Raw genomic sequence first — 14,167 nt, 5'->3', positions numbered from 1 at the left:
GCACTTTGAGGATGCTGCGACTCCCACCCTCCCACAGGAGCGAGCCTGAGGCTGTTCCGCCGGGAGCCCCGCGGCACCGCAGCCTTTCTCCTCACTCCGGTGCACGCTTACAGGAAGCACTGACATCTTTCGCAAGCGACGCGCCTGTGCCGGGGCAGAGCAAAATCCTTCCTCTACGGCCGAGGAGCGAGCCCGGAGCCGAGGAGCGAACCCGGAGCCGAGGAGCGAACCCGGAGCCGAGGAGCGCCGACTGCCGCTGCCCCTCAGCCGCCCCTGAGGGGACGCGCGGCGCCGCCGGACGGGGAGGGAGGGGGGGTGAGAGGAGGGAAGAGCGGGAGTCGGCGTCAGCCAATCAGAGCCCCGCCCCGGCCTCCTCGCGCCGCACGTGACGCGGCGCGCGCGCCCCACGTGACGCCGGGCGGCGATGGAGGCTGCGGCGGCGGGGCGGGCGCGCGGCCGCCGCTCCTCCCCCCGCCCCTCCCGGGCGGCCCCGCCCCCCCTCCCCCGTCGGTAGCGGCTCCGCCGGGCGCCGCCGCGGCCATGGACTGAGCAGGCAGCCATGGGCGCCAAGGAGTCCCGCATCGGCTTCCTCGGCTACGACGAGGCCCTGCGGAGGGGTGAGGCGGCGGGGGAGGGTTGGGTGGAGGTCGGCGGGGAGGGGTGTGGGGGCCCCGCGCTGCCCCCCGGTAGCGGGCGGTGAGGCGGCACCTCCATGACGGACCCCGCGCGGAGACACTTGCGCCGTTCGGGTGCTCCTTCCCCGCTCCACCCCGTCGTTTATTTATTTATTTATTTGTCTATCTTATCTATTTATTTACCTATCTATCTCTCCTCCTTTACCGCGGCCCCGGCAGGGCCCGGTCCCCGGTGCCGTCCCTCGGCCCGGTCCCCGCCGCCGGTGCCGTCCCTCGGCCCGGCCTCCGGCTGTGCGCGGGCAGGGCTGGATAAACCGGGAAGCGCTGCCATCCCCGCGCTGTGACAGGGCTGTCACACAGCTCCCGGCTCTGCCGGCCCTGCCGCTCCTCGTGTTTACTTCCCCGTGCTCGGGGATCGCGCATCTGCAGCTCCGCATGGCCAGATGGATGTGGCGTGCGTGGCCGGGGCTCGGTGTCGCTGCTTTAGCCCGGCTCAGGGTCCTCCCGGAGGATTTAAAGAGGAACCAGCCAAGGGAAAACATAAACAAGCTGAATGGTGAATGCTTGCAGCTGCAGGGCTCCAAGGCGACGGCAAGCTACACCCTGGAAGCTCCCTGGCTCTGGAACTGATAGCCAAGTCCAAGGACAAAGAGGGATGGGAATTGTCAGCAGTAAATGGTTTGCAGGGAGGACAGGTGTTGGTTTTGTTGCCCTATTGTGCATTCACGTGATGCAGCGCAGGTAAAGCAGCTCACCTGTTTGATATTTAAAGCCCTGATAAAATTCATAAGCACAAGCCAATCTATGGCTGCCCTTTTTTTTTCCTGCTTGCATGTCAGGAGTGATAAGGGAGAACTGGGAGGAACTACTGGGTGTTAACTGAAAAAGAAACAAATGGACGTGAAATGGGGTTTTTGTTATATATTTTATAATTTTTTTTTTCTGGTGGAGCCTCTGAGGGATGCCATGTCAGATAGGAAATGGAGCAACGTAGTGTCAAGCAGGAGAAACAAGCGTATGATTCAAAGTCACTTGTTACAGATTTTAAACATAACAGCCCTGAAGGATTTTCACTGCTAGTGAAAGTATAGGAAGTCTTTGAAAGCTTTGGTGCACGTATTTTTAGAAGAGCTGGAGTTATAAATGAAGCTTGGTAGAGGTGTGAAGTTAAATATATCAGGAAGCGTCTGAAATAAGATGTTTGGTGGAGAATACAGTCATTTGGTCACGATGTATATTCCAAAGTTCCTAAATAAGAAAAAACAAGTGTTTTGAATTTTAAAGTTAGATTTAAGCTCTTACAGTGTTTCAAAATCAAGGCAATTGATCTGGATGCTTCATAAGTAGTAAGATTGATTTCTTCTTAATAAGAAATTATTTCTGCGCAGTGAATATAATACTTTTCTTTGTGTTTTTTTTGGATGTTTTTCTTCTCTATATGAGACCTTCAATACTGTTTTTCTGTAGGAGACCAGAAAGGTTGTTTTAGGCACTCTGTTATAAATTGATGTTTTGCTAAATAACTATATTATTTACTTAACCAGTGAATCACTGTATGTTTAAAACAGGCCAGTTATCAAAACATTATTTGTTAGACCATTCCTACTTCCACAGAACCTTGCTGGTACTTGTGGCATTTCTGTGGACACAAACAGAGATAATGGATAAACGTAAATGTTAAAAAAAGAAAGCCAAATATATTTATCTCCAATTAGATCCACCTTCTCTAACATTGTTTCCTGGTTCTTAAATGGCAAGAAAGTTTTCTATTAGGTGGTATTTGTACAGGTTTTTCTGCTGGGAATTCTTTATAAGTAATCAGTACCGGTTACCTGTACTTGTGGTAATCATTCAGAATGCTGTGATCGTATTTTTGAGTCACCACTTTGAATTTCAGTTGCTCAGAATATGGGGGGGAAATGCTGCTTTTGTCAGCTTCAGAAAATAAGGCTGACTTTTAAGCAGTTTCATTTATTGCAGTCCCATTTTGGTAGTAACCAAAGGTTGTGAAGGTGAGGGGAGTTGTGGTTAAAGGCTCACAATATAAATAACTGTAGCTAAAATGTAACTTCTGTTCAAGGAGATGAAAGTGCCAGAGCGGCCTGGTGCTGATGGCCTTCTCCACCCTTGAACAGGAGACAGTCCTGCTGTTTTATTTTCCTCTTTTTCCTTGGCACAGGCAGCTGACACTGCTGTGGTGACGTGGCTGTGTGGATGGGCACGGTGAAGTTGTCTTGTGTCCACCAGTGCAGGTCACAGGAGTCTCATCAGCCTCCCTGAGATCTGTGTCTGCCTGTGCAGCCTGGCAGTGGAAAGCAAGGGATGCTATTTTAGACATCTATTTTTATGAATTTTGCCAATTGTGGTCATCTTATTTATAGTAGCCAGAGGCACAAAGTGGTGTTGCTGTGGAAAAGGTATGAGATGAGAAGTGAGCAGAGCTATTCCTGACCCCACAGACCTCCTTCTGAGGATGGATTCTTTGTGAGGAGATGAAATCCTTGGGCAGGTCATTAGAGGTGAAGTCAGAAGTGCTTTGTTCCAAACTGAGCATAAAATTGTCAGTTATTTTATCAAGCTGAATTTGTGGTGGCATGAACTGGTACTGTGGCTCTCGAGCTTGTTGCTTTCTTCTTAGACCTAAGCTCCAACAGCAATTTTCTGCTTATGACAGTGCTGCAAGTCAGCCAGTGTCCTGTTCTGGTGGATTTTCCAATATTTGTCCCTGATTTCCTACTCCTCTCCTACCACTGTGTCCATCAGGCTGTCTGGCTGCTCTGGCCTTGCCAAGGAGATGGTGCTCTAAAGCCTGCCTTATCTTTTACTTCTGCTGCCACTCTTGACACCCAGTTCCTCAAAGGAATGTCTTTGGGCCAGTAAAACTTTCTAAAAAGAATAACTTTTTATCACTATTGTTTTAGCTCCTGTATTAGCATAGCAGCTCCTGCACTGTTCTGTGTTCTATATAGAATATTTTAATAAGAATTCTAGGAAAGAGATTCCTGTGTGGTATTGGTGGCCAGTTTATTTCAGATCCCTATGGATTGTATTTCCTAGTGGCTGTTAATATGTTCTGCTTCAGTAACTTTGAGAGGATAATTGTAGTCTGAGCATAAATTTTTGTAGGTATTTGTGAATTATGAAACTGTAGAATCAGTAGTCAAAGTTTCTGTGAATGATGCTTAGAGCACGTGTAATTCTGGCCATTCCCAGCTAAATGATCTATGCTAAATATTGAGTCAGGGAACCACTTAAAAGAAATGTTGGTGAATAATCATGGATCTGTCAAATTTGGGCCAGAGAGGAAGGGAGAGTTTTCCTTCTGCTCAAAGCAAGGTACAATTTTTCTTTCATGAATGCAGGATGGAAGAAGGGGAACTGCCACAACATCAGCATGGTCAGTGAGCATAGAATTTGGAGAAATGAGTGACTGCTGATAAATCCATTTAATTGTGTTTGGTCCTGTGCTCAGTGATCTCTGAGAAAAAGAGCAAAATGAAAGCACAGAAATAGTGCTGTTGTTGGAGAATGCACATGCAGTCAAAATGCCAGCTAACAGCGAGGCAAAACTTGCAGGTGTATCAATTCCACAGGTTTTGCCTTTGGAGAGCTCATGAAATAATGGTTTTTAAGGCAGTTTTTTTTTCCCCCTGGTTGTGTCTCTGAGATGGCACCAACTGGAGAACACCAAAGTAACAAAAACCCTCTCTAACCCACAAGGAGCTCGGTGAGTGTGTGCCAGTAATGACTAATGTGAGATGGGCAGAGGATAAATCTTGCTAATGACCTTTTGTGTCTTGATTGAGTTTGAAAAATAGCTACATTTGTTTTATTTAAATCAAGGCAAATATATCTGGTGTCTGATCATTAACATCCTAAAGCGTACAGATGTCATAAATCTGACAAGAGGATGATGGAAAACTTGTGCAAATATGTAATCATCTAGTTGAGGCTGTCGATCTCAGCCTGGTGACAAATCCATGGACTCAGCCCTTCAGCCCATGGAAAACTGCTTTTTAATACTCCAGATTATGAAATTAACTTTCTAAATCCCAGACATCTTTTTAGGAAAAACAGTCAGGGAACCATTTTAGTAGTTTATTCTCTTCTTTCTGTATTCCACGAAGGAGATTGTTTTGCTTTATTTTCTCTTATAGCTGAAAACCAGAGCTTGACCATGATAGGTGAAGGTTCTTTGGGATATGTTATTTTCTAAGGGTAAAAACCTGTGCTTTTCTGAGCCTTGAATTTCAGAGGCATGTGCTGAAAATGCCTACAAGTCTCTCAGCCTTTTTTTTAAGCTATCAGAATGAATAGAATCCACTGTGAAGACAGTCAAGATTCTGCAGCGAGGCTTGTTATGTCAGCCAGTATTTGATGGCTTCAGGGCTCTGTCATATGATGAAAGCAGGTATGAATGCAGAGCTTCACACTTCCTGTTTATAAAGCTGCAGAGCTGCAAGTGGCCGCTCAAATTCACAGAGTAGTAATTATTTCACAACTCTGGCATTCAGTTGTGGTGCTAGTTTTGGGAGGGCACCTCAGCAGTCTCTGCTGAACATGGATTTCAAAGGCAGGAGGGACTTGGGGAATTCTACTGAAACTTCCATGAACTGATGAGGAGATGCTCCTTAGAATCATGGACTGGTTTGGGCTGGGAGGGACCTCAGAAATCATCTTGTTCCACCCCCTGCCATGGACACATTTCATGAGACCAGGTTGCTCCAACCAGGCCTTGGACACTTCTCTGAGCAACCTGTGCCAGGGCCTCACCACCCTCACAGGGAGGAATTTCTTCCTAATATCCAATCTAATCCACTCTCTGTCAGTGTGAAGCCATTCCCCTTCTCCTGGCACTCCAGGCCCTTGTGAAAAGTCTCTCCCTGTGTTTCCTGTCAGCTCCTTCAGGTACTGGGGGGCTGCAGTTAGGTCACCCCAAAGCTTCTCTTCTCCAGGCTGAACAATCCCAATTCCCTCACCCTTTCTCCCCAGCAGAGCTGCTCCATCCCTCTGATCATCCTGGTGCCTCCTCTGGACTGACTCCAGCAGCTCCAGGTCCTTCTGGATTGCCCCTCAGGCCTGGGGGCAGCTCTGCAGGTGAGATCCCACTGAGAGGGCAAAATCCCCCATTCTCTGCTGCCCACGCTGTGGGGTCAGCCCAGGACACAGGGCATGTCCAGCCTCTCACCCACCAGCACTCCCAAATCCTTCTCCCTCCAGCTGCACTTGATCTGGAGTTGGTTTGTAATCTGTAATTCTTCAGCTGCTAAATTGCAGCCACCACTTTCTCCTTTACCTCAGGTTCCAAGCTGAGGGAAGTGAACTCGGGGGGGTTTCAGCCTCTTGCTTAGGACTCCCCAAGTTATTTCCTGTTGGAAATGAGGAACATTGGTGGAGTGAACTTAAGTCAGCTAACGGTAAATTTCCTTTCCTGAGATACCTTTTGAGGTCTTTAGAGGCCCTTTATGAAATACCAGTTGAAAACTTACAAATTAGGGGTAAATATTTCCTCCTGCTTGGGCTGCTGCAAGTGCTGTGGTTCTGTGGGAGATGATTGCATCCTTTTAGTAGGTTTTTAGTAATTCTTAGATGGTTCCCAAGCACGGCAGAAACTTGGTGATTGCACAAGTGTTGAATGTGCAGAGTGTGATGCAAGTCTGATAAAAGAGGATTTAAGAACATAGGTGTTTCATAAATAAGAAAAAGTTGAGCATCTTAAAGGAAAAAACCCTCAAAAAGTTGAATTATGATTCAGGAAATGTTGGGAATCCTCTGGTTTCTCACTTCTCAGGTGAATCATGTCTCTAAATAGGAGCAGGCTCACAATATTAGCTGCAGTTTTGTCCTGTCAGCGTGTTACTGGAGATTCCAATCAAAGCAGTCGGGAAAGCTGCCAGGGGAGTTTAAATAGATATCATTCCAGCCATGGGGCTGGAGGTCACAGGATAAGCTGAACAAATCCTCATTTTGAGTGTTAAATATCTTGATATAAGTGAAAAGACCACTATCAGGCTGTTCTATATGTAATACATTTTCTTATCTTGATGTAGACTGAGACTGAGTCCTCAAAACATTTATTTGGATTATAGATTATATGCCTATGTATCTCACAGGTCATAAACCTGAGCTTTATTTCTTGGATTTTAATCAATGACATCAGTTGTTTTATAGTTTCTAATCAGTTTCTAGTTTTTCCTCCTGTAACACCAGGCTTTTTTAGAAATATACATGCCCAGAGAAAGTTGTTGAACTTTCATCCTGAGAGATTTCCAAGCTCTGCCTGGACAAAACCCTCCGGAAGCTGGTTGGAGTTCAGCCTTGACCCAATTTCAAGCACAAGGGTGAATCAAGTGACCTCCTGAGATACTTTCCAGCCTGATAGCTTCTATAAAATATTTCTGTTCAGCTTGAATTTTGTGAAGTCTTGTTTTGATGAAGTCCTAAATCTACCTGACAGTGTCCTGCAGAGGTGAAAAAAAAAAAAAAGGACAAAAATAGAAACTAGGAAGTTGTTCAGTGTGAGATGAAGCATCTCTAATGAAATGTGAAAGAAAAAAAAATAAGAGGGGACTACTTTGAATCCTGTTTTCTTGACTTGTAACAATTTCAGGCTTTCTGGCTGCTGGCACTGTGGCAGGAATGAGTAAAACAACCCTCACCCCTTTGCTCTGCTCAAGGGAACTCGGCCCACTGTCTCCTTTCATAAAATAAGTAAGGCATTCAGTTCTTTAGTACTCAAGAAAATGAAATCAGATTTAAAAAATGGGCCTCTGAAGGGATGACAAGCCTGTGAGAATGAAAAAGGGCACAGCATTAACAAGTAATGTGATGAGGTGAGGCATGAAGTGTCTATTGAGTTCTGTAAATTAGGATTATTGTACAACTCCTGCTTTGAGGTAGGACTGGGTGGGGTTTTTCTGTATTTAAAGACCCAGATGTTACTAATATCTGTCATTCAAGAAGTGTCACTGTCTTCTGAAAATTGAGTGTATTTTGGTTAGGTTTTGAAGTCATACATTGCTATAAATAATTTGCTGTATGGGAGGTCTAATGAGTCCAGAGCTCTTAGGACATCTTAATTGTTATTAAAATAATCGTGCTCTGTTCTGGTCCAAGAAGAAGCTCTAAATATTGTGAGCATACAGAAAGCTGATGGAGGAAGGGTAGGACAAGTGTGGCGTTTTCAAACAGCAGAATTGGTTCTGTCCACTGACTTTGGTTATTTCCAAGCCTGATGTAAATCAGAAGTGCCCAGGTGGGGTTTTTAGGGCCTCCTTTAGGGCTCCTCTTTGCCTGATGGTTTCCTAGTTTGAGTTTCTGTATAGAAAAGAAAGTTCTGTGGGTTAATTCTAATTAAGACTTTCAATTCTTAGTGACTTAAAAACAAGTTATTTCTTAATTTGTTCCATTCCTTGAAGCAGGTGCTTTTTCTATAAGTTGTACTTAGTCTGAATTATTGTGAATGTCCATGTGATATTTGCAGTATTGAAGAACTACAAAAAGCATCTTTAACATTTAATTTTCATATGAAAAGGTCATTTACATAATGAGACAATGAAGCCTTTGGGCAAAGATGAATGTAGAAGAAAAATCCATTAAGGTAGATTCTGCCTAAGAATTTGAAAGGGTCTAATTCACCAAACTTTGAATGCTGGATTATTGCTAGCACTTACTGGAATAAAATTCCCTGCTTGCCTAAAAAGAATGGCAAAATACTAATGCACATTTTCTTTTGTGATTTCTTCAGGGACACCTTACCTTTGTTAGTGATGACTCCATATCTCATAGGCTGTATAGCTTTAATGTTTGCAACTGAGCTGTCTAATAGTAGTTTTCATTTCTTTTTTTATATAATGAATATGAACACCTCTGAGGAATGGGGACTTTTATGGGGTTGTATTTACAGCTGAGCAGGGCTGACATGGTCCCTGCAGGTGGGGCTTATTTGGCAAGTGCATCACTTTGAAATGCTGCTCTATTAAACTGATGTAAAATCTCTTCTGCATTTCTGATTTTTAATGGCTGTAAACTGTGTTCAGATCTTGGTTTGACACTAAATGTGTCTGCATGTGGGTTTTGTAGTAGTTCGCCAAATCTGCTTAAAAACTGATGCAAGTTATAATCAATCAGAATTTTTCTATGTAGCCTACTAATTAATTAATTAGGATGGCAATTAAAGGAAATTCCTTAATTATTCTAGTGCATGTGTCTACGTCCTAGAGATGTGAGGCTCTTGGTTTAATAATCTAAAAGTTTAACAAAATTATTTGTCTTATAAAAACAGAGTAACATTTGCAACAGGGCCTTTATTTGGTGTTGAATAAAAGGAGCTGGCTGAGAAAGGTTTGGGCAAGAGCTAATCAGGCAGTTTGTAGTGACCAGGGTTTATTTCCCATTGAATAAATGTTATTTAATGTGGGACTGGTGCAAGCCCTGAAATAGTTCCTCACTGAATCATTGCCTCCCCTGGAGTGCTCAGCTGTCACAGGTAGGGTGAGCTGGCAGATGCAGTGACATGCCCTGATCTCCAGGTTGTTTAAATCCTCCTTTTAACCTGTCACAAACCAGGCCAAGCCTCTCCCATCCCATGGAAATGGGCGTTTGAAGTGACCTGTGCTTCCCATGGGATGTATTTAGGGCAAAACAAGATATTAATGGTGGTGTTAATGAACTGCACGGGTTCCTGTGCCCACCCTGGAGTTCTCTGCCAACCAGAGTTCCTGGCACAGGGATGCTCCTGAAAAACCAGCAGAGCCAGCCCTCCCTCGTGCTGGGAACACTGGGCAGACTGAGATGGGCAGAAAGAACGTCTGGCTTTGTCAGACACTGCGGTTCTGACTTTTGGAGTGGTTTTAAATAGTCACTGAGACAGTCTGTACCTTAAAAAGAGCTCTGACTTCCTCCTGGTCAGGCTCTTCAGCCACAGGGCACGGCAGTGGGAGCTGCTCTGGGCCAGGCACTGCTCCCAGCAGCAGCTACAAAGGCAAAAGGAATCTCTAACATTTATTTTGATTTTTTTTTTTTTTAATGTCCAAATCCTTTGAAGCTGTTTCACTTAGGGTCTGAATTGGAAGCACAAGCTATGAGAGGCAATGTCATTGGGCCAAAATAAGAGAGAATTACATTCTGTATAAAAATGTAGGCTTCATCCTTTCAAAATAAAACTTACTACAAGCCCTTTGGAATTCTTCCTCAAAACCAGTGATTTTATTCACATTGTATCTCTCTTTTTGTTAGCTGGTCTTTCAGTTGTCATCCACTCAGAGTTTAATTTCATGTTAAGTGTTTAATATAGAATGGATGCTTATGTTTCTTTTGTGTTTTGAATGGAGGTTCCTTATCTCAAATCTGGTGATAATGGCACAAGGGTTTGTGACAGATTCCTGAGCTGAAATATTTTAACAGGAATTTCTATCTGATTTAAGCTTGCCCTCTTCCAGTTGGAACCCATTGCTACCACTGCAGATCCTGATGAAGAGTCCTTCTCCAGCTTCCTTGTAAGATCCCTTCAGATGCTGCAGTTGTTTCAGATGATTAATTTTACTCCACTAGTTTGCAAAATTTGCTCTTTTAAATTTTTGAGACCTTGAGTGAAATAAAAAAGTGGAAGAAACACAGAGCCCTAAACAGAACAGGAAGTACCAGATTGAATAGGTCTGTGGATGTTGGGGGAAAAAGAACTGAAAGTATTGGGATAGTAATTATGGGAACTTGAGTTTTGCAGATTGAATTTGTTCTAAAAATGAACTTGAATGTGGCATCATGAATGTATTTTGGGCTGAAGAAGCACTTCTTTTCAATCCCTGTTTCTAACTGTTAGGTGTTATCCAGAAGCAAAATCGTACTCTGGAAATTTCCTAGTCTTGTCAAGATTTCTAGCACGTTTTCCCTCGTGATGTGATACAGTTAAATCCTGGATTTCAGTTTAAAAATTGAAAAAGTGGATTTGCACTTTGTACAGCTGAAACAGGAGTGCTTTAGGAGGGGTTAGCAGGAGCTTTGGGGTGAATGAGCAGCAGTTGGTGCAGTCAGGGCAGCCTGGTCTGTGTTGTGGCAGGATCTTAGGAAGGGCTGTTATCCGTGGAGCAGTAATGTCAGAACTTTTTGGTCCCTGTTTTCCAATCCTGCAGCTAACACAGTGATTTGTCTTTGCCTAAAGAGTTATAATTGACCTTTTTGCCATTAACCAGTTCCCCACTTTTTGTTGTTGCCTGGAATTCAGCGCTGTCTTCTGATCACCTTGGTTAAAGAATTGTGGAGTAAATGTGTTGTGAGAACTAATGTTATTATAAAATAATGAGTAGATTGCAATGTTGATAGGGCAGAGCAGGACGAAACCACAACATGCACTAATTCCAGTGCAGAACACAGGATAAATATCTGCAGAGGCCGCAGTGTTACAGGGCTAGAGGTTAAAAAGCAGAATAGAAAATACTTGATAAATATAGAATCCTAAAATGTTTGTAATTTATTATGTAAATGTACTGCTGCTAATAGAGACTGTAATGTCCTTGAGGATATCTTATGAGTCTCTCCAGGGATTCAGGGAGAGATTCCAGCTGCTGCCTCCATTCAGGGCACTGGGGCTCTTTGGTGTGCAGTCATTCTGACACCTTTTCTGTTTCTGTGAACAATGGGCAGTGTGTTCACAGCAATCTCTGGAATTGGAGCCATCCCATCCCATCCATCCAAGCTGCTCAGTGGCCCTGCAGTGACTGAGAGCTGCTTTCCCATGCAGCTGGCCCAGGGTGCATCTAAATGTGCTGTTTCATCCTTCCCATGGAGGGCCTTGGGAATAATGTACAGCTAATGCTGAATATCTGCAGTGAGGAATTCTCTAATGTAGAACTAGCATGGCATCTTTCAGGATAATCCTAAATATGAATATTGACATGTTAATTGAGGATTCTCTTAACAGGAGATGCAGCAGTGGCAATGGAGTTTGGAAATAGTAATGCTAATTGTTTGCTATTGTCTGTCAAAAAATAAAGCTCTGATTCAGTTCTTGGTGTTCTACCAGCCACGTAATGGGGTCCCAGAACTAAGCACATGGTGGTTTTTATTTCTTCTCTCCCTAGTCCAGTGTCTGTGTTTGTGATGGTGCTGGTATTTTTCACAGGTTGTATATCAAGCTTGTCATTATGTGTTTGTCACAATGCAACAGGAGACAGAAATCTGGGACCTGACACTAAAATATTCCCTTTACAGCTGAGTTTGAGATGATATTTTAGACAGATGTGTCCCCAAGAGCTGGGAATAGGAAGGCTGGAAGCAGAGAGACTTCTCTTGGCCGTGTGAATACACACGTGTGGACACCTGTGCCAGGACACTTATCTTGCAAGGGAGTCATGTTTTTCCTCTGACTTCAGAAATTAAGATGTAGCAATGTATAAATATTATCTGAATCTTTTATTATTCGTGTCATAGTATGTAAGTACTGTGCTTTACTAGATTTGGCTCTTTTAGCTGCCAGAGGCCAACACTGGAGTGAATATTTGATCAAAACTATGCCAGCTAACCCAAATTAGAACTTTCCTTCCTTGCCTCTCATCCTCACTGAAGGTGATGGGAAGCTCTGACTTCCTATGTAGAAGTTGTAGCTTCTGTTTAACTTTCAGCCTTAGACTATATTTTTTTATTTAAAGAACAATTCATATTACAGCTGCATTTAGTATCTTTGGCACCGTTGGGAGACAGGATGTGAAATATTTGTTGTATTTCAATTTATTTTGTAGCACGGTCCTTATGTGGTGCTTGCATTTACATAGTTGGCACTTGCCTTTCATTTTAGCAGGGTGTTTATTTCTTGGAAATGAGTTCTATATTGTAATTTTGTGAATCTTAACAAGCATAAATGTCTCGATGATTTTCATGGTGGTAATAAAGCAGAAGCAGCTTTTTTGAAATGTGGCAGAAGCTGCTCTGCTTACCTATAACAACACAAACTTTCAGTGTGTTTGCCAGGAAAACTGATGAAGGGACAGCTCAGGAGAGCAGAGTTTAGTTTCTAATCTAAGCAGGACTAAACATTAATTCTAAATGCTGGAAGGATTGAGAGCTAAAACATTCACCTGGGAAATCATGGACAAGCCACAGCTATGAAGGTGGATCAGAGGAAAACAGCAGTGGAAAGGGAAAGCACGTTTTGGGAACTCAGGTGAAGATGGGCATCCCAGACTCCTGATTAATTTTTAGTCCATGTTATTTTTTGGAGAGTAGTTCAGGATTCTCAATGCTGCTGCTCAAGATGTGTGCTCTGTTTAAAAACATTTAAAACTTGTCCCCTTTTTGCCCCTTTTTCTAGCCAGCAGAGTGGGTGGGAAAGGTGACAGACTGGGATGATCCAGGGCTAGGAATTACTCCTGGAGAATGAGTTTACCAATTCTTTACTTGATAGCAGGAATCATTTTTTGTCCCTAATACATAATACTGCAGTTTATAGTGCTTAAATTTGCAGTTGTGAAAATGGTAAAATAGATTTTGGTGATCTGCCAAGTTTTGTGAATTGTCAGGTTTATCCCATGGCTCGTATGGATGGACCAGGGAGTTCCTTTAATTCTTGAGGATCTAAAATATGGCCAATAAGATTTCCATGCTCAGACAGTGGAAGGATTATTCCTCTGCTGTTGTTGTTGTTATTATTATTATTTCACTGCTGTTATGTACCAGTTCCTCTCCACGCTGGCCTTACTGGGAGAGTTAATCCAAACAGCAACATGCCCTGATGGAAATAGAGGGGGATAAACCAGGCTGGGAATGCTGGAATTCTTATGGGAATGGGGACTGTGAGGAGTAAGGTTTTTGAAGATTAAAAGCATCACATAAATGCTAAGAATTCGTGTTACAGAAAATTGCCAAATCCTATTGTAATGACTAAATCTCCTTGCACTCCCTGCACAGGAGATGTTAAACCTTTGATATGCGTTAGGGGAAGGTCTGATAGAACCAGGGAAAGCTTTAGCCACAGGATGAGCCACTGCTACCAAAAACAAGGAATAGGTGGAGGAAAAAAATACAGCTGGATTGAATAATTCCTTTTTTTTTTTTTTTTTTTTTAATACCCAAGCTGTGGTGGTGTTATCCTGAAATTCCTGTTACTGGTAAATGTGTGAAGCCTTTATGGAGGTGCCATTTCTGGTATTCCAGTCATGAAGTATGCCTTAGGAGTGGGTTCATTTTTCCATTAGGGAAAGCAGGAATTTTTACTCTGTGTTTTCTCCCAAAATATCCCCAAATGGATTCCTTTTTAGCAAAAGTGTGTGGGTGTGGTGGTTGACTTTTTAGTATAGCTGGTTCATTTATCTCAATTGTATTTTGCAGTTGGTTCCTCCAATTTGGGGTTGTTCCCAAACACGCTTTACTTTCACTTGCACATTTTACCTCTTTGAAGCTTTTTAGTAATTGCTTTGGTTCTTGACAACTTCATAACCACAGCCATTAAGTCACAATAAAGACTAATGAAAAAAGTAATAAAATTTCCATGTATAACTAGGATGAAGATTCCTAAGGGAAATATTGAGTGAATGATTACA

At 43.2% G+C, this 14,167-nt stretch overlaps 1 protein-coding gene across 7 annotated transcripts in view; it reads left to right on the top strand.

Moving 5' to 3' along the window:
* The first annotated feature begins 463 nt into the window (after nt 1–463).
* Nucleotides 464–14,167, top strand: part of USP32 (ubiquitin specific peptidase 32) — a 61,749-nt gene continuing 48,045 nt past the window's right edge. For 6 of the 7 annotated variants that reach the window (XM_012568677.5, XM_072916748.1, XM_030287787.4 and 3 more), the window contains exon 1: nt 464–617. In XM_012568677.5, coding sequence (XP_012424131.3) covers nt 560–617 — 58 coding nt within the window. In that variant the 5' untranslated portion in view covers nt 464–559. Of the gene's footprint in view, nt 618–727; nt 1,377–14,167 lie in introns of those variants that run through there. The other variant, XM_072916747.1, reaches the window with a different exon arrangement.

Source organism: Taeniopygia guttata, chromosome 19, assembly GCF_048771995.1.
Source record: "Taeniopygia guttata chromosome 19, bTaeGut7.mat, whole genome shotgun sequence".
In the NCBI taxonomy this organism is placed as follows: Eukaryota; Metazoa; Chordata; class Aves; order Passeriformes; family Estrildidae; genus Taeniopygia; species Taeniopygia guttata.
The sequence above is the reverse complement of the archived record's forward strand: the minus strand, read 5'-3'. Positions and strand labels throughout refer to the sequence as shown.